General features: G+C 42.9%; 1 protein-coding gene across 9 annotated transcripts in view; it reads left to right on the top strand.

Annotated features, from left to right (window-relative positions):
• The window catches only part of SYNE1 (spectrin repeat containing nuclear envelope protein 1), a gene marked incomplete at its 5' end in the record, with an annotated part of 433,140 nt that overhangs the window by 297,133 nt on the left and 116,548 nt on the right, over positions 1 to 19,459 (top strand). For 5 of the 9 annotated variants that reach the window (XM_080941780.1, XM_080941778.1, XM_080941782.1 and 2 more), the window contains 7 exons: positions 4,583 to 4,774; positions 11,513 to 11,644; positions 12,414 to 12,523; positions 15,131 to 15,287; positions 16,926 to 17,057; positions 17,498 to 17,653; positions 18,199 to 18,408. In XM_080941780.1, coding sequence (XP_080797906.1) covers positions 4,583 to 4,774; positions 11,513 to 11,644; positions 12,414 to 12,523; positions 15,131 to 15,287; positions 16,926 to 17,057; positions 17,498 to 17,653; positions 18,199 to 18,408 — 1,089 coding nt within the window. Of the gene's footprint in view, positions 1 to 4,582; positions 4,775 to 11,509; positions 11,645 to 12,413; positions 12,524 to 15,130; positions 15,288 to 16,925; positions 17,058 to 17,497; positions 17,654 to 18,198; positions 18,409 to 19,459 lie in introns of all 9 variants that reach the window. The other 4 variants (XM_080941779.1, XM_080941776.1, XM_080941777.1 and 1 more) reach the window with 1 other exon arrangement.

Here is a 19,459-nt window from a genome sequence, read left to right as displayed (position 1 = left end):
CCAGGGCCATACAGAGAAACTCTGTCTCAAACAAAACAGAACAAAACAAAACCAGTCAACGAACCAAAGAAATATAAACTAAATAAGAAGAATTAGTATCAGTGAGTCAATCTGAAATAAATGTAATTAATTGGGAGCCTTCCTAAGTGCTCAGCTGCTATTTTGAACCTAGTCCTCAAATGGTGCTTAGGAAACTAGTGTTAGGAAGCCAGGGAGTCTGTTGTCTTTCTAAAGGTGCAACTGGTTCCTTTCAAGTCAGGTTTCTGAGAACTGACGTAAGAGGGGGTTCCATAAAGATTATGAAGCGTAAGAACTGTTCCATAAAAGTGTTTTGGGTTTGGTTTGAACTTTGGCTTGATTCTGGGAATCAAATTCAGACATTTTATTACTGAGCCACATGCCCGGCTCCTTAAATGTTGTCTACCTCAATGTAGTCTTGTTCTTTCTCCTTCCTTCCCTTCTTCCTTCCTCCTTTTCTCAAGAAATAGCAAGGATTAAAGTTAGAGCCTCGTATGTTTGGCAAGGTCCCCATCCATAGGTACAACCCTAGCCTTACAAAGAGGTTTTTATCATTATTATTTATTATAGATACTGGTGCTGACTTCTTGCTACTAAAAAAAAAAAAAAAAAAGAACTTAAAAAGCAGAAAGGTTTATTTCCATCCTGTTGATATCCAGCATTGCTTTAGACACACAGAGCACATGGAAGAGGACTGTTCATTTATTTCTTGGTACCAAAGGGAAGGATAATATAAGCACCCACAGTCTCCTTACACAAAGCACCTAAAATCCCCCTTAAGACCCCATTTCATAAAGGCTTCTATCTCCTTCAAGTAGCACCAGGCTGAGGACCGAGCTCTTAACGTATACCTGTAGGATCCAACATAGCATGAAACAGTGAACTTGTATGTTCCCATCCACCTTCATGATTATTAACATATTACACTTCACATGAGTGAAATACGATGAAAATCTCTCATTCAAATGGCTGGGGTGATGGCTCAGCAGCTAAGAGCACTGGCTGCTCTTCCAGAGGACCTGAGTTCAATTCCAGACACACAAGTCACTCCCATCTGTAACGCTAGTCTCAGGGGACCCGATGCCCCCTTCTGGCCTCCTCAGGTACTGCATGTACATGTTGCACAGATGTACCTGCAGGCAAATACACATAAATTAAAAAAAAAAAAGAAAGAAAAAAAAAAAAAGAAAAAAAAATAACCTAAATAAAACAAAAGAATGTCCTGATAACCCTGTCCAATCCACTGGGCTTGAATATCAGTGAGACAGTTTCATGTTTTACCCATGCGTCATCAAAAGAGATACACCAACCGCTTCAGTGAAATCTACTTTCTTCTTAAGTGTGTAGTGTCCCACGGTGGTCTTTCTTTACTCATGTCTGGAGGTTTATGATATTGATCATTATCACTTTGTTCATGCAATGCTTCAAGTGTTTCTTTATGTACGAGCAACATCACCCTCTGGTCTGATAATGGAGATTGAACAAGTGGATGGGAGCATTTTCAATGACTCCTAGTCTTTTTTTTTTTTTTTTTTTTTTTTTCTACTGTCAGAGGTTGAGGTGTCTGTTTGGATGCTTCTTCTTCTTTAAGTTCTTTTTCTTTCATTTCTCTTTTCCTTCTTTTCTTCCTTCCTCCCTCTTTCTTCCCTTCTTTCTCTGTCTCTTTCTTTCTTTCCTTCCTTCCTTCCTTCCTTCCTTCCTTCCTTCCTTCCTTCTTTCTTTCTTTCTTTCTCTCTCTCTTTCCTTAGGGCTTAAAATTAACACCCAAGCTAGTATTTCAGCCATTGGTTAGATTGTTTTTGCCAACCCCTCTTTCAGATGCATGTGTTTTCAAAGAAAGTCTCATAGCCTATGGTATCGTTGGCACTATTCTGATACTACAGCTCAGGACATTTACAAAGTAGTAAAATGTGTTTTCTTAGCATTTTAAGGAACTAGAAGTATATGCCATTGAAGCTAAACAGATCAAGCAACTTGTCTTTTCAAATCAAGTATTTATTTTAAGTCATTCAAAATAGACATTAGTCCAGTTAAATAGAGCCTGGTAAGTTATGGAAATGTTAAAGAAAATCTTATGAATTTAAAATCTGGAATTTAAAAATCTGCTTTGTAGTTATAATTGGCTATGAATGAGATTAGAACCACATGCGACGCATAGTGGTGTACACCTTTAACACCAGCATTTGGGAGACAGTACCAGAGAATGTCCAGGAGTTTAAGGCTAACCTGTACAACATCAAGAGTTTCATGATAGCCTAGAGTTACATAATGAGAGCCAGTCTCAAGACTTTGAGTTGTGAGGCCTATTTTCCCTGTGGTGAAGAGTACACATAGACTAGTAAGACCTACTGAATTAACTATTAAATCAGCTTTCTAATTTTCCTCTTCTTTAAGTTCTATTTCTTTCCTTTTCTTCCTTACTTCCTTCCTTTCTTTCTTCTTTCCTTCCTTCCTTTCTCCTTTCCTTCCTTCTTTTCTCCCTTCCTCCTTCTTCTTTCTCTCTCTCTTTCTTTCCTTCCTTCTTTCCTTTCTTCCTTCCTTTCTTCCTTACTTCCCTCCTTCCTTCCTTCCTTCCTTCCTTCCCTTCTTTCTTTCTCTCTCTTTCTTTCTTCCTGCTTCTTTTGAGATTTCATGTAGCCCAGGCTTGCCTTGAACTCGTTAAGTAGCCAAGGATGTCCTTGAGCTCCAAATGCCCCTAACTCCAGACTTCAAATTTTGTGATGACAGCTCTCACTGCCACAACTGCTTTGTTCCATGGTGACGACCAAACACAGGAACACATGGATCCCTAGACTCCCAAACCCAGGGATGTGTGCATCCCCAGAGTCTTTTGATTTTAATAGAAAACAAAAATAATAATTTTCTTGGGCCTCAAAGGGTATTATAGATCCTCATCACATTGCCAGACCAATGGCGCCCAGAAATATATTCATTTCCCAAAAATAAAAAGGTGGGACATTAGCCCTTAACCCCAATTTTAGTTAAAGATTTGTATTTTTTTAATTGGGTATGAAATCCTTTTTGTTTGTTTTTTGTTTTGTTTTGAGACAAAGTCAGGCCAAGCTCAAACTCACAGAGATCTGCCTGTCTCTGCTGGGGATGTGCCACCATGAAATCTTATTCTTAAGAGCTGACGGAGTGACAATAATCCAATAATCTTGATTTCCTACAGGAAAATAACATATTTTTATCATCGATAAGTAACTAGGAGCCTTGTCTTAGGGTTTTTACTGGTGTGAAGAGACACCATGGCCACAGAAACTCTTACAAAGGAAAACATTTAGCTGGGGCTGGCTTACACTTTCAGATGTTTAATCCATTATTGTCATGGTCGGAAGCATGGTGGCATTCAGACAGACATGGTGCTTGAGAGGTAGCTGAGAGTTATATATCTGAATTGACAGGCAACCGGGGGGGGGGGAGAGAGAGAGAGAGAGAGAGAGAGAGAGAGAGAGAGAGAGAGAGAGAGAGAGAGAGAGAGAGACATTAGTCCTGGCTTGAGTATCTGAAACCTCAAAGCCCACCGTCAGCGACAAACTTTGTCCAACAAGGCCACAGCTCCTAATAGTGCCACTCCTTATGGGGGCACTTATGGGAACCATTTTTATTCAAACTACCACAGACCTCCATTTCAAAGAGTTTAGAGGCTAAGGTCATAAAAACAACATAATTTATATAGAAAAGAAAACAACTTATTTTCAAGTTTTTCTTTTCCGGTTTCATAAAAGATCTTACTTTTAATGAACAAGATCATTTCTTTTCTGTTTAGTTTCAATCTTGGAGGAAAAACTTCAATATTTGTGCTAGAAATGAGAAAAATATTTTTAAATATAAGATCAAAATGAGTCATATTTTTTTTTAAAAAAAAAGATGAAGACAGAAAGAAACTGATCGTGGTACCATAAAACCCATGATTTTGAGGCTGAGGCAGGATTGCAAGATAGTAGGCAGCATGGTTTTTAAGATTCATGTTTTGAGGGCTGGAGAGATGGCTTAGTGGTTAAGAAAGCTGACTCTTCTTCCAGAGGTCCTGTGTTCAATTCCCAGCAACCACATGGTGGCTCCCAACCATCTGTAATGAGATCTGGTGCCCTGTTCTGGTGTGTCTGAAGACAGCTACAGTATATTTATATGTAATCAATAAATAAAGCTTTTTTAAAAAGAGATCAATGTTTTGAAAGAAATCCCTTTTTAAATTGACCAGAAGTTTGAGAGAAGTTTGTTGTGTGATAATTTTACTACCTTTAGCAAGCTAAAGTGTTGAGACTAATCATGGAGTAGCATTTGGCCAGCAGCCCTTTCTCTGTGCTTGTTGGCTATACAGTGAATGAGTTTCCAGTACACCTTTTCCAATATATTTTTTAAGTATAAAGTATCTACTTTCTTTAAAAAGAGGAAAAAAGGTAAGAAGTACAGCCCCATCCCACCCCCAAGCATATACCTTATTCTTCAAAGTAGAAAAATCCGCAGATACCTGCCTGTGTGGTAAGTGACTATTGAAGGCTGTGCTTAGAAACTGGCTGTTGAGATGTGAGAATTTTGTCCCCTTCTGTGTTTTTCCCAGAACATGCTCGCGGAGATAGAACAGAAAGTGGTGGCCCTGTCCCAGCTGTCTGTGCACAATGAGAACCTATTGCTGGAGGGCAAGGCTCACACGAAGGATGAGGCAGAGCAGCTGGCCATGAAGCTGAGGATGCTCAAAGGGAGCCTCGTGGAGCTGCAGAGGGCCCTGCATGACAGACAGCTCAACATGCAGGTGAGTGTGGCTGCCTGAAGCCTGGGCTGACGGCGCTTGTGACGCACTGACCACACTCATCTCTGCAAGTGTGGCAGCGCAGAAGAAGTTGGAGGCCACATATACATATAAACAGGCTTGGTTTCAGTAACTTTTCAGCACCTCTGACTCTTTACACTCTGCCTTGGGTCTGGGTTTCCGGCTAGGCTGTTAGCATTGACTGACCACGTGGATCTTCGGAGGATGAGGTTCTGATGCAATGAATTTGCTTTTCTTTTGGATTCCTCTTACTGTCCCCTCTCTAGACGTATTCAGACCATTTTATGTGGCTTCTGCATTTAAACCATCTCTTCCCCACCCCCTTATGCCAGGTCATTGAATCTTCCCACCCTAACACCGTGATTCCTCATTGTCAACTTAATTTTACATTTTGGAGTTGGAGTTTTCTGGGCACTGTTTTCCTGACCTGCCTCTCAAGTTTCTTTAGATTTCAGCTTCTTTGTGTCCTTACATTTTATTTATTTGTTTATTGTTTATTGGAAGAACATTTTGACTCTAGTGATTGGTTGTAGACACCTGTCTCACATTTTTAAAGGGCACGTTTAACTTTGTCATGTTAGGCGATATGCACGAACTTTTATTTTACTATATTTGTCTCCATCCCCCCTCTCTTTAATAGGGTCTTACTATGTGTCCCAGGTTATCCTGGAACTCACTGTTGTACACATTGAAGGAGTGAATGGTGTGTGTGTGTGTGTGTGTGTGTGTGTGTGTGTGTGTGTGTAAAACAATCCAGCCAAAGGGAAAGCTAGTGTTAGGAAGACTGCCAGATGGGATTACACTCTTCATCTCCAAAGCCAGTGTGTAACAAATGAAATTAAACTCTTGTCTTAAGCAGCTTAATCACAGTGCACACTGCTCTAGGTTCTGGGAAGTTGGAATAAGATGCCAGCCGCTTCAGTGTCTAGTGAGGGTGAATCTCTGCACAGTTCACAGATGGCATCTTTTCCCTGTGTCCTCAAGTGGGGAAGAGGCTAGCTGAGGCCTCCTTTCTAACAAAGCTAGCTATGGTACGGTTACCTCCCACAGTCCTTCCATCTCACATCACAGTAGGAATTAGGTTTCAGTGCTGAGAAAGAAGCCCAAGACAGCATCATAGATGCCCTAGAGACTTTGATCTTAACGGAGGAACATGAAAGGCCTTTGAACTGTTGGGAAATAGCCACAGCAAAGGGCACAGGGCATAGGGCACAGGTGCCCTTTTACCCTCCCCCTCTCCTTCTTCCCTTCCCCTCCCCTTTCCTTCCTCTTCTATTCCTCCTCCCTTATTCTCCTCTCCTCTTCCCTTCCCTTCTCTTCTTTTTTTTTTCTACCTTTTCATCCTTCTCTGGTTCCCTACACCAGAATCATATCTGCCCTGCAGACCTCAGCATTTACTGTGGCCCTGAGCTACACTCCTAATCTATATGTCTCAATGCGGCTGTTTATGTGTGGGGTGTAATATCTGTTGCCCATTTACTTTATTTCTCTGTTTTACAAAGTGAACGGGCATGGGTATCAGTGAAGACCCGGTCTCCCCATTTCTCCCGGATAGACATGAAGAAATGCAGACCTAAGGACATGTGAAAAGCCCCTGAATCCCAAGCTGTCTGTCTTCATAGGGAGCTTAGGTCATTTCCACACAATGTGAACAATGGAAGCAGGGTAAAGTTCCCCCTATAGTGAGTAGCAAACTGCTCTGTGAAGAAATGGTTCACCTCAGGTTTAGCAGCCCCAGAGTCTCACTGCTCTTCCAAGGAACATTCCAGGAAGAAAGGCGGTGGCTGCCCTACTTTCCCAAAATAAGCATCCCTGGATGTTCTGCCCAGTGAGTCTCTAGTAACAGAAACTACCTCAGTTCTCCCTCCGTTGGCAGAAGGAAAAGCTGTCATCTCCAGGATTGTGATGCTTCTGCCAGGACCATCTCATCCCAGGGGGGAAAGAACTGAAGCATGAACTAGATCCTTAATCAGTTTTGCTTTCTGAGGGCCAAGTCTTGGCTTCCAAAATGACCGAATGAAGAAACTTTACTAACTGAAAAACCCAAATAGAAACACATAGAAATCACAGTATAAGCGACAGTTTTCTGTGAGTTTGCTTGTTTAATCTGAAGCTGTGGCCTTTCTTAGTCAGACAGATGAATTCTCAGAACCTGAAAGTCCATCAGTGTACAAATGGTTCTTGAGGGCTCACATTCCGACTGCTGTCTTTTACAAGCACAGCCTTTCTTTGGCGATTTGAAAGACGCCCTGGGAGTCCCAGGAGAATAACTCATGTAGAAGTGTGAGTGGGTCCTGTGTACCATGGGGAGTCTGTAAGGGATCTTCTGGATGGGCTCCGGGAAACAAACGTTGGCTGGATTAAACAGCAGAAAGGAAGTGGCCTGGATCCCAAGAGAAAAGGCACAGAAGCTCGTGGCCAGGGCTGGTATTCTGGCAGCTGGGATGTCTGATTGGGGACTTGAGTCTGGCATGCTGACTCCTTGAGATGTCATTGTGGGTCTTGTGTTTTTATCCTGCCAAGTTTCTCTCCAACCTGCTTTTCCTCCCTTGCCTGAATGAGCCAGGGTCTCTGAGAGTTCGTTCTGCGATGACAGTGTTCTCTGGTCTCCTGTGCTAGAACCCCGCTCACCTAAACCTCGACTTTCCAGAGATCCTGCTGTCTTTGGGAGGAATCCCTGTGAAGGAGGGATGCGTAGTGAACAAGGGGTGACGAGTCACCCGCTCCAAACGTGTTGCAAGATACAAATAGCATCTTTTAGGCCAAGGACACTCACATTGTCCTACTTGAGTTGGGAAGCTGGCGCCTGTCAAAGGAAAGGAAGCTCACGCCCGGAGCGTAGAAGTGTGGGATGGGGACTATATCTTCCACATGTAGATGGCTTGCTTCACCTTAGAGCAGTCACACCAAGGTACAGAGACAAAGATGTAGTCCATGGTCTCAGTCAGTCAACCGTTGGATTAGAGTTGCCATTGCTGTGATGAAACACCATGACCAACGCCCCTTGGAGAGGAAAGGGTTTCTTTGGCTTATGTATCCTGAATCGTATTTCATTGTGGAGGGCATGATACAATCAGGACATGAACCCAGAGTCAGGAATGGATGCAGAGGCTACGAAGGAATGCCGATTATTGGCTTGGTTTGTGTGGCCTTCTCAGCCTGCTTTCTCATAGCACTCAGGAGCTAGCCCAGGGCTGGCCCTCCCATTCCAATCTCTAATTAAGAAGGAGCCCCATAGGCTTGACCACAGTCTGATCTTATGCAGGCACTTCCTCTATTGAGGCTCCCACTTCTCAGATGACTCTGGCTTATGTCCAGCTGACATAGAACTAGCCAGCGCAACCATGAATCATGGGATTGCAGGAAAGAAAACTCAAGTATAGAAACCCAAAGCTTTTTCCCTGAAGGTGAGTTAGAATGCAGAAACTCAGAGAAAAGGCGGGGCCTCTGTCGGTAAGCTGGCTGAACTGGAATGGGGGACTCTTATCTGCCTTCCCACTTGGGGGTGGGGCAAGGGACAGAGGAGTGTCAGTTCCAAGGTTGATAGCAAGATGATCCAGGTAGATACCTCTTCAGACTCTAGCCACAACGGCCTCTTCCATGCTGATGTTCTCAGTTATATTTCTGTGGGAGGCCATATTGGGTCCATAGCCGTTCTCTACTTCTGGGATTCCCTCCCTTGGTCTGTCCAGGTTCTCCATGTTCCTGTAGTCATTCCCCTCTGACAGTGCTCTCAGACTAACCTAGCCTGCCTTTCCTGTCACCTTCTGTCCCTTTGCCTCCTGTTCTCTCTTCTGGCCCTCCTGTGTAACTCAGCCTTGCTGGTAAGTTTGTTAGTTATCTGGGTCCCAACTCTGGCTGCTTCTTGCATAGGACTCTGGGACACAATAGCAGTGCGTCATGCATAATATGTATTTAATGGGTAACATATATATATATATTATATTTACATATATATATATATATATATATATATATATATATATGTATGTAAATCTGACCTATCTCTTCACATCTTCACACACTCAGGCCCTGAACTGAGTCTCCTTAACTGGTCCCAGTGTGAAGCCTGAGGCCAGGTGGCCCTTTGACCTTCCATTAGAATAACAAGGCAGGAGGGCTATCTGGGTGATAAGTCACTGCTTTTTTTTTTTTTTTTTTTTTGCTTTCTTCCATAGCCAAACTCCCAAAGCAGAAAGGAATTGGTGAATTGGTGGGGGCAGGGTGGTCATGGGATAAAGAGAAAGCAACATGTTTTGGCTTTGTTATTTGTAATCATGGCACCAAGTCCCTTAAAACTCCCGTGACTTTATTTTTTTTTATTTTATTTTTTAATTTTTAGGATGGCAAGCACTGTCCCCACAGTTAATTGACACTTTATTATGTTAATATTTTCCTCCAGCTCCATGTCCCAGCCCTCCACCCCCCAAGGGCATGTATCCCAAAGATCCATTCTCTCCATTTCTCCAGGAGAGAAATGATGAAAAGAAGACCTAAGGACATGTGGAAATCTCTTTGAGTTACACAAGCACATGCACACACACATGAACGCACACAGTTTCTCTCTGTAACTCTGGCTCTTCCGGAACTTATTCTGTAGACAACGATGGCCTTGATCTCAGAAATCCACCTGCCTTTGCCTCCCGAGTTCTGGGATTAAAGGCGTGCACCACGGCAGCACTGGAAAACTCCAGTTTGAGCAGGAAGGGAATGGTTTCTCTGAAACTTGCAGTGTAGAATAGACTGGCCTTCAACTCACAGAGATACACCTGCCTTTGCCTCCAGGCCAATGGGAGCTATTTATTATACAGATGTATATAACTAGCTCCTTTTGAATAGCATGAGTTCACAAATGAAGAGTTCTCTAGTTAATTCAAATCTAGGGGAATCGTGGGTGCCGTTGGGAGCCACAATCTACTTTCTTTTTTTATACATTTATTTTATAAACATTTTATATTTGTCATTTATATAGCATTTTACATTTTTGCTTAATCTTTGAAACTATTATACATACATACATACTTACATGCATACATATATACATACATGCATACATACATACATGCATGCATACATACACAGTGTACAATGTGTCTTGATCATGACCACTTCTTTTCCCCTCCTTAGAAGCCCCAGGACCCTCATACCATCTCTCCCAACTTGGTGTCCTCTGTAATTTTAAGTTTTTAATCCCCCAAATCTAGTTAGTGCTGCCTTCTTGTGAGTGCAGTTTTGGGGGTGGGGTGAGTAAAGTCTTTCTGCCTCTCGAAGGAGACTGTTCCCGTGGTTGACCACTTCCTGTATCTCTTGAAAACAGTGCAGAAGAGGCTAGGCTGGGGGGCAGGTGGGTGTGGGGGAGCAGAGGCTGTTCAGCCATCTTGAGAGCCCTTGCTGTGTGTTTGTTACTAAGCATCTCAGCACTCTGAAAAAAGGATAGAGATAACTTTAGGGCCAAGAGACTTAGTTTTGCTTCGTGTTTTCAGAAGTTTGACTCCATGACCTGGCGTTAATGTTACTGGCAAGGCAAAGACATCCCAGCTTAAGAGCAAGGCAAAGCTTTTCGGGCTCAGGCAAGGAAAGAAAAAGCACCCTTCAAATGGAACCAATGACCCTCTCCCCATAGGTGGGCTCCTTTTTGCCTTGTTTCCAAAACTTCTCAATACTCTACTTTGAATCCATGGGCAAGCGAAAACTGTGGATTGCGACAGAGCCCTCACGACCCAACAGGCACTTGGAGAAGTACGTCTTCCCCGTCTCCCATGTGCCTTGCACCCAGCTAAGGTTGACAGCCAGGTTTGACCATCATGTTGTGCTCTTTCCGAATTCTAAAATGGGAACCCAACTGTGAACTCACTGCTGCTGAAAGGTGCTGATCTCTTTGGCGTGTAACCTTCTAGAAAATCTGTTTGAGGAGCAAGAGCTTGCTGTTGTGCCCGTTTTGGATAGATACCGTGTATCCTGGAGAGCAGTGTCGCAGGGTAGGTTCAGCTTTTAGAGGAAGGTCAGCAAAGTTTTGACATGTAATGATTATCTGGTAACATTTTAGCTTTGTGTGACTTCATCAAAGGGTTGAGTTTTATATTTATGTGAAAACAATTAGAATAATATTTGATGGCTACTCTGGAAAAAATGGGCTTCCTTATAAATGCTTTTGGGCAAAATCATCTGCTTATTCTTGTTCTTAAAAGTGTCAAAATCTCGTGTTACCATCTTTTTTTTTTTTTTTAATGTGGTGTGATGTTGAAATGATGGTGCTTTGAAGTCATTATACCAACCACACCAAAGGAGTCGTTTTTCCAGTGGTGTGAGGTTTTCCTGTGGGTGGTTTCAACCCTTCGGACAAGGGACTATGGCGCATATCCTAGGTACCAAAGCAGACCTGACCTCTGGGTTCTCCCAGCATCCTTCAGTCCCTACCTGGCATACCCTGCCCCCATTCCTGAACTTCCCAGCCCTGGGCTGGGCTACCCTTCCCCCAGAGGCTCTTCCCTATATAATCCAAACATTTCACTCCCCTCCCTCCCTCCCTCCCTCCTTCTCTTTCTCTCTGTGGCACCCATACTCTTTCTGTCCTTTCTCCCTGTCCTCCTTTCTTGGGGCCAGAGAACTGTCCTCCCCAGAGGAGCAGCTTCTAATCTGGCTTGAATTGGCTCATTTCACTGGTGGAGGATTAATCTGTCAGTATGGCCCCTGATTCCTGTCTCATCTTATTCAAAGCAGGGAGCCACACAAGAGAAAGAGGAGAATGATGTTGACTTCACAGCCACTCAGAGCCCCGGAGTACAGGAATGGCTGGCTCAAGCCTGCACCACTCGGACCCATCAGCGGCAGAGCCGCCTCCAGCAGCAAAAGGTAAAGCATTTTCCACCTTCTTCTAGGCAGCTCTGCTGGGACTGAAACTTGAGGGTGGTGTTTCTATGGCTGTAGGTTTTGTTGACATGAGTTTCGTTCTGTTCTGTTTTTAACACTGGGAATGGAACCTGGGCCAGGCGAGCACCCCACTCAACGACATCCCAAGGATTGACACAGTGGTTCTTCAGTATATGCGATGTTTGCATTTGTTTTCCTATACACAAAAGTCCCCGGAGGCCTCTGAGAATGGGCAAAGCTCTGAAATACATTTTTGACCCCCAAGAAATGAAATGTGCTTCTTACTGTCTAGCAGACTCCTCACAAGATCCAAATGTAAATGGTTATGACACAAATGATTCTGTTGATTAATTTTTTATTCAGGGAAACCAACTCTGTGTATAAGGCATATATCAGTATCTGCTCATGTCGACGTGCGAACTCACCTACTGTGAATGAGCTCAAACCAGATCGGCTGATAATAAAGCATATAATAAAGCATATGTCCTGAACTGATGTTTGAGAGGAGTCTGTCCTGGCTAGTCCCAGGCAGCATTGACTTTGAAAGGAAGGAATGCATTTGACCACACGGGGGCACCACTGTCCAGCAAAATGTTCTGTTCCTGTTGCTCTTTCAGCATTTATTTGCCTAAGCCATGCTCAGATTTCCAGCTATTCAGAACCCTTGTTACATTCTGTTGATAGAAAGCAGGGATGGTGACAGCAGCCATCAAGGGCTCTTGGAGTGACCACAGTGTTTGCATTTGTGCAGGAGTTGGAACAGGAACTAGCTGAGCAGAAGAGTCTCCTCCGCTCAGTAGCTAGCCGTGGAGAGGAGATTCTAACCCAGCATTCCGCCGCAGAGGGCTCAGGTGGCCTTGGGTATGTTTTGAAACTGCAACTTTTCTCTTCTTGTGTTTCCCTGCCATTTGAGAAAAGGGAACACCTAGCTCCTTAGTTACTTCCCAGACAAGGCATTACCCCCCCACCCCCACTTCACTTTAGGATATTAAAGACCCCTACATCGCCAAGCATTTTGTCCTGCTGATAGAACAATGGCTACTGATAATGGCTAATGATTTTACCTTCCTGGATGCTCAACACACCCATTCCCAGGGACGGTCATTTTCTCAGTCAAATGAAAAATGTGTTATCAAATCCAATCTACGATATTTCCAGCTGAGGACCATACCTAACCAGAGTGTTTTCCTCTCAAGAACCCTTGCAGAATATTCTAAAAAAAATAATTTTCTTTAAAAAATATGGATGTATGTGCAGGCTAGGTGTTATGACTTCCAATCAGCTGTCTACCTATAATTACGACATGTAATTTTTTTTTATCCTGGGGATATGGACACTTTGAAAGTCTTATGTGCAGAAGGATGAAATATTAAAATAGACAAGGGGAGGGGAGAGCCTTCGAACCAGAGGTAACGGCATGATAGCGGATGGGATATGCCTGTGTATCGAGCTGTAATCTGTATCTGTAATCTTTAACAAAATTACATCGTGGTATCAGAAATCATGCTCACGGAAACTGAGGACCAATGTGGATTAAAACTAAGTATCATGTCCATCTGGGTCTCTGGAGATGGCGCACGTGGGCACTAAAGTGTTTGTGTGGTTTAGTCAGCACTGACACTGTGATTCTGAGTGTCCATCCATTGCGGATATTATGGGATGTATAGTTTTTGCATTTAAGTCATCCTCAAAGTGTGGAAGAGTCAAAAGAGTTGCTACTGCGCCCCCGTGTTCAGAAAGACCTGTGATAAGGTCTTTAAAATACATCATCAGCAAAGCCCCAAACAAGGGAGACACTGTTCCAGGTTAGCAGAACAGCATCTTCACCCTCACTCCCTGCTCAGAGCATTCAAACATCCTTCCTGGTCTCTCAGATCTTTTAAGTCTCTGCTTTTACAAAGGAGACAGCTGGGGCCTCGGGCTTGGCAGACAGTCAGTTCCACAAAAGAGCTGTGGGAATCTTGTGCAAGTTTCTTAAGGTTAAAAAAAATAAACGTTGCTTTTTTTTTTTTTTTTTTCCTCTCCCCTTCTCTTCTCCTTGGCCTTCAGCATTGGCTAGAACCCAGACAACAGATAAACATCTACAAGTTGCTTTAGTTGCTCTTTCAAATATTAAACTCAGGGAACAAGAAATTTGTCTGGCTGTGCAGGCTTTCTGTGAAGATTAACTTAAAAATAATTATCACTTATGGATTCTTCAATGGTTATATAAATTCCTTAGAAAAATTGTCCTTCAGTGTCATTCAGTCCAGTTCACACCCTCTTGTCAAATCCCCAGTTATTTCTAAGGCTATGAAGGAAAACCAGCTTAGAATTTATTGACATTAAAAAAAATTTCCCCCCCATGAGAATTGAAAAAGAGAACTTTCTAATGTAAAACTAATCCGCTACTGTTTTCTATGTGCCAGTGATGAGGTATAAGACCATGAGTGGCAATTAGTCCCTTGGTTCCATGTGAATTTTCATGCAAACAATGAATAGAGACAGGTATGCTGTAACCAGTGCAGAAGAACATAAAGAAATTTAATTTCATAGATTTCAAACTCTTTCCCACTGAAGGTGTGTGTGTGTGTGTGTGTGTGTGTGTGTGTGTGTGTGTGTGTGTGTGTTTACAATCCATTCAGTTAGGGGCTTTTATTTTTCAGCATTAATTTTTAAAATCAATGTACGTCAACAGGTACATTACTGACCCCCACATACTAGATGGTAGCCATTCATACATAGAGCTATAGGCATCATGTATGTTCTAGTTTTCAAAACCGTGCAACATTTAAGTGTCATGTTCACTCATACGATGAGACAGCTGATGCTCCAAGAGAAGTGGTGCACATTATCCCGTGTTCCGGTGCTAACTGCTGTCACAGACACTCTGCTCCCCTTCTCTGCTTGCCCCATGCTGGGGATGGAACCCAGGGCCTCATGCATGCCAAGGCAAGGCTTCTACCACTGCCCCCATCCCCCAGTTCCTGCCCCCATCCCCCAGTGCCTGCTCCCAGCCCCCAAGTAGACCTGAGATCCCTACTGTCCTTAAATAGACCTGAGATGCCTGCTGTCCTTCACACAGCACAGCTTCCTTCTGTCTCCTCATCTTCTGTCCCTCTATATCCTGAACATCCCTATACCCATCATGGTAAAAGTCCTCCTTAGACCACCGTTTTCCAGTGTTGAACCAATTTTGAGGCTGATTATCAAAGGATCCCAGTCTATGGTCATACTGTAGTTCATTTCATACTTAGCCATTTTCAATGGGTTTTTAATACTCCCTGTGTTCATGATCAGATATATAAAGAAAATGTGGGTGAAGACTTAGTGTTTCTACTTTGGCTTTTTTGAGGTATAAGCCCATGAATAAGATAATCTTGCTCTAATCTTTGAGGCTAGATCTGTCTCACTATTTTTTCCTTCTCTCTTCTTCTCCTTCTTCTTCTTGCACACATTGTAAACTTAAACTGTTTATTCTTCTAATAGTGAAAAACCTGATGTGTTATCCCAGGAGTTGGGGATGGAAGGGGCAAAATCATTTGCTGAAGACCAGATGAGAGTGAAGTGGGAAAGTCTACACCAAGAGTTTAGTACCAAGCAGAAGCTACTACAGAATGTTCTGGAACAGGAACAAGAACAAGTGGTATCCAACATTTTCTTTATTTCTTTGTTTCCCTTTGGGCTTGTGAGACAGGTCTCCTGCAACACAGGTTGCCCTGGAACTTGCTATAGAGCTTAGGGCTGCCTGATCCTTCAACCAGTGTCTTCTGGAGACTGGGATTATACACAGCTTTAATATATTAACTGATATAAGAGATGCACAGTGTATGCTAATGGAATAAAACTGTATAGTAATCTGTATTTCTGTTATATATTCTGAAATTCTATGATGAATACAATATAATGAGATAAAGTATGAGGCAAGTTATTTATCTTGTATTTTACTTATGAAGACATGCCCCACATTTTCCACAATACTTGTCTTTGTGAAAAATGTATCTGATTTCTGTATTTCCCCCAAAGATGATTAATGTCTGTTTTTTTTTATTAGCATGAACCATAAAAGTTCGATTTAATTTTTAACTTTGAAAATGATGGTTTTAAACCAAGGATATACATATCAAGAGTATTTGCACAAATCTGAAATTTAACTGCTAGGTCACCCCGCTCTCTCCTCTGTTGCTTCCAGTCTTGAATACTTTCAGAGGGTTTTAATGAGAAGCATATTGGAGCATTAGCAGTTCTTGAAAACAAGGGAAGCCAGTGGTCAAGTAGGGCAGTTAACTGGCCCATCTGTAAGGCTGGCTCCTGGGATGGATATTGTGTGATATTGGACTTGGTTCCAACACGCATGCAAAATCCAAGGCAACAGAAAGTTCCAGAAAAGCAGTAATGATTGGTTCAGTCCTTGCAGAAGCTGGAAACCAAGGGGGAAGGTCGGAGGAACTTGAGAGTTTCAAGGGGTAATGAGCCTTAAATGTGGTGCCTACAGCAGCTGTGGCTCAGAGGGGCATGGGGACAGAGTCCCAAGGTTTGGTTCTGAGTTAGCAATGCCCTCTTAGCTCACCGTAGGACAGCAAATTTTTCTCCAGTGAGGTACTGTTGGTCCCGAAGAATCTGTACCTGTCATCATTCAGCCCAGGACTGTGTAAGATAAGGAGATGGCTGTGCAGGGGATGGAGGGTGACACTTGGACAGAGATAAATGAGACCTGTCAGGGCAGGCAGTGTAAGATGGACAGGACTCGGCATACGGAGGTGGTCTGTGGTGACAGACTATTGCATTTCTTCAGACAGAGGCATTTTCCAAAAGCTCGTGGCAGGCCTCATCTTCTGCCTCTCTGCGCTCCCCTGGCCAAGGAGTCTGCAGGAGTCACCATCCGCTCTGGAGGAACGTGCTCCACTCTTGGATATTCTCTGTGTCATAATCACATCCCTTAGACAGAAGCCTACACCCACCATTACACCCATTGTCCACTGAGGCCATAGCAGATAGTTGGGATGAATTATTTCCCTAAAAATAGAGATAAAGCCGGGAAGACATTTCTGAGGTAGCTGTGGCAAAAGTTCAGGTGTTTCTACCATTGTTTTCCTTTTCAATTCCATCATTAAAAATCATGATTGTTACCGGATCTGGCCACTGTACACGGTGATGTGGCGTGTTGTGAAATTAATGTATCTCTAGCCAAGGCTTTCAATAACCTACTTTGTGTGCACCTCCAACTTAGAAATCTGTGCACAGCTCACCTACTCTTAAGTAAGCCACCCCTGTTTGCCCTCAGCTTTACAGCAGCCCAAACAGACTCCTGTCAGGAGCGCTACCATTGAGAGGGGAAGCTCAGACACAAGATAAGTCTTCAGTGACTTCATTGCTGGATGGGCTGAGCCAGGCCTTCGGGGAGGTGTCATCGCAGGTACGCCTGGGCCATCATTGTACTTGTCTTGGTCTTGTCTTTCTGGGAGTGGTTCATCTGTTCTCTGCTAAGCTGTTCCATCTCTGCCCATGACTGTTGAGGCCTTGCACTAGTGATGGGTCCTGAGGCATAAAGGTGCTGATTCCTGGATCTCATTTTGCTTCGTATTTCTCTATGGTTCTTCAAAATACTGACATTTAATTAATTAATTTTACAAAACGATGTGATGGGAGTAGAAAAGTGGAGGCAGAGTGTCATGTAGCCAAAGCTGTCCTCAAGTTAACTTCTTGGCTGACGATGAGCTTAATTGTCTCATTTTCCTGTCTTCACTTCCCAAGAGCTGGGGTTACAGATCTGTACCATTGCACCTGGAATGAAATTGATTGTCTTATCTGTTTTGTGTGGCTCTCTGTGTCCACCCACCCCCACCCCACCCCCAGAGTGGAGGAACAGACAGACAGAACATCCACTTAGAGCAGAAGTTATATGACGGAGTCTCAGCCACTTCAACCTGGTTGGATGATGTTGAAGAGCGTTTATTTGTGGCCACAGCACTTTTGCCAGAAGAAACAGAAGCTTGTCTCTTCAGCCAGGAGGTAAGGTTGACAATTTCTTTCTGTGCATGAAATCTACAAGCAATTACAATTAGTAATGGGTAATTATATTTATATATAAAGAATCCCAAGAACGAGGCAGCTCTTCATAAAGTGTGTTTCCGAAAAACATCGTGTGGGACAGAATCTTTTAAACATAAAAAAGCTCTCAAAGATATGTATGATATGTATTTTTATGGCTTTTTAATGTGAGTACAAGAGGAGGAGAAATGGAAAACTCTGAGTTATTGTACATTTCAAATTCTCCCTGTATTAAACACAAGCTATTATGAATTCCTAACCAGCATTTAGTTTTTTTAATTTAATTTTTAGCAGTGCACGTTTTTATTATCTAATGATATAAAGTCTCTGAGAAAAATCTCTGCTAGAACAACTTTCCTATGATCTATAGAAGTTCCCAAAAGAGACTCAGCTTGTGTCATTGTAGTTATTGCTAAGTGAAAGGTTTCCTAGAATTCCCAGGGGACCAAAACTTGATTTACAGAAGTATAAACAATGAGGTGAAGCCTGGCTTTCGTCAACCCTAGGCTCTTGCCAAGGACATTAAGGAAATGTCTGAAGAAATGGATAAGAACAAGAACTTGTTTTCCCAAGCATTCCCAGAAGACGGTGACAACCGGGATCTCATTGAAGACACTCTGGGTTGTCTTTTGGGCAGATTATCCCTGCTGGATTCAGTAGTGGATCAGCGATGTCATCAGATGAAGGAAAGACTCCAGCAAATCCTCCGTTTCCAGGTAAAGGAGAGGACACCAAGGGTTTGGGCCACTTTCAAGGAACAGCTCAAGTCATCGGCAAAGAGTATCTTCCAAGCATTCATTATGTGTCGCATGCCTGCAGCGGGTTCCCTGAGGGTGTGTGTGAAGGCACATGCATGTGTGAGTGATCTGAAGTGTGTGCATGAGTGTGTGTGGGTCATTCCTCAGGAATCATCTGCCATATATTCATTTTAGCTTTTACTTCATTTCTTTATCTAATATGTGTGTAAGGATGGTGGGAAGTATGAATGTTGAGGTCAGAGGTCAACACATGTGAGTCTGTTGTCTCCTTTTTCAATGGGAGTCCTGGGGAAGATGCTCATTGCACCTGGGTAGAAAGTGCCTTTACACACTGAGCCATCTTTCTGGCCCATCCACATTGCTTTAAAGCATAAAGAGCCTGTGACTCGGTGTTTTCAAGGTAGGCTGGCTGCCTAGTGAACCCCAGGGATCTAATCTCTTCCTCCCCAGGCCTAGAGGTTACAAGCCTGTGTTGCTGTAACAAGCCCTTTACATGGGTTTTGAGGATGAGACTCACATCTTTGTGTTTACCCTACAAGCGTGTTAGCGCTGGGGCTATCTCTTAGCCCATCTTGTAAACATTCTTAATGGGTAACAAAGAGCTGGAACATTGTAGAAAACAAGGTGGATTGAACTAAAGATTTAGAAAGCCAAGTTCCATCCTTTTAGAATTTGGAAAGTTAAGAAAAACCACTTAGTCAAAGTAAGAGTTGAATGAAAGTTTAGAATCAACCAATAAAAGCGAAATTATTGTTTATTGTCATTTCCAGTTGGTAATAGTGGAGTTTAATTCTTGTTACCAGAGAACATGCAGGAGGTATTGGAATTTAGAAGACACCCTAGAACTCACTACTCAAAACTCTTTGAAATAGCTGTGGTCTAATTTCTTCTACCTCTCTCAGAATTATATTGGAAATTATTACACTACTTTCTAGTCCAAACTCTTCAGATTTATTACTTTTTATTGCCATGTTAGAGTTTCAGGGCCAGATATATAATTTTGTGCTTA

Source organism: Micromys minutus (genome assembly GCF_963924665.1).
Source record: "Micromys minutus genome assembly, chromosome: 30".
Classification (NCBI taxonomy): domain Eukaryota; kingdom Metazoa; phylum Chordata; class Mammalia; order Rodentia; family Muridae; genus Micromys; species Micromys minutus.
The sequence above is the reverse complement of the archived record's forward strand: the minus strand, read 5'-3'. Positions and strand labels throughout refer to the sequence as shown.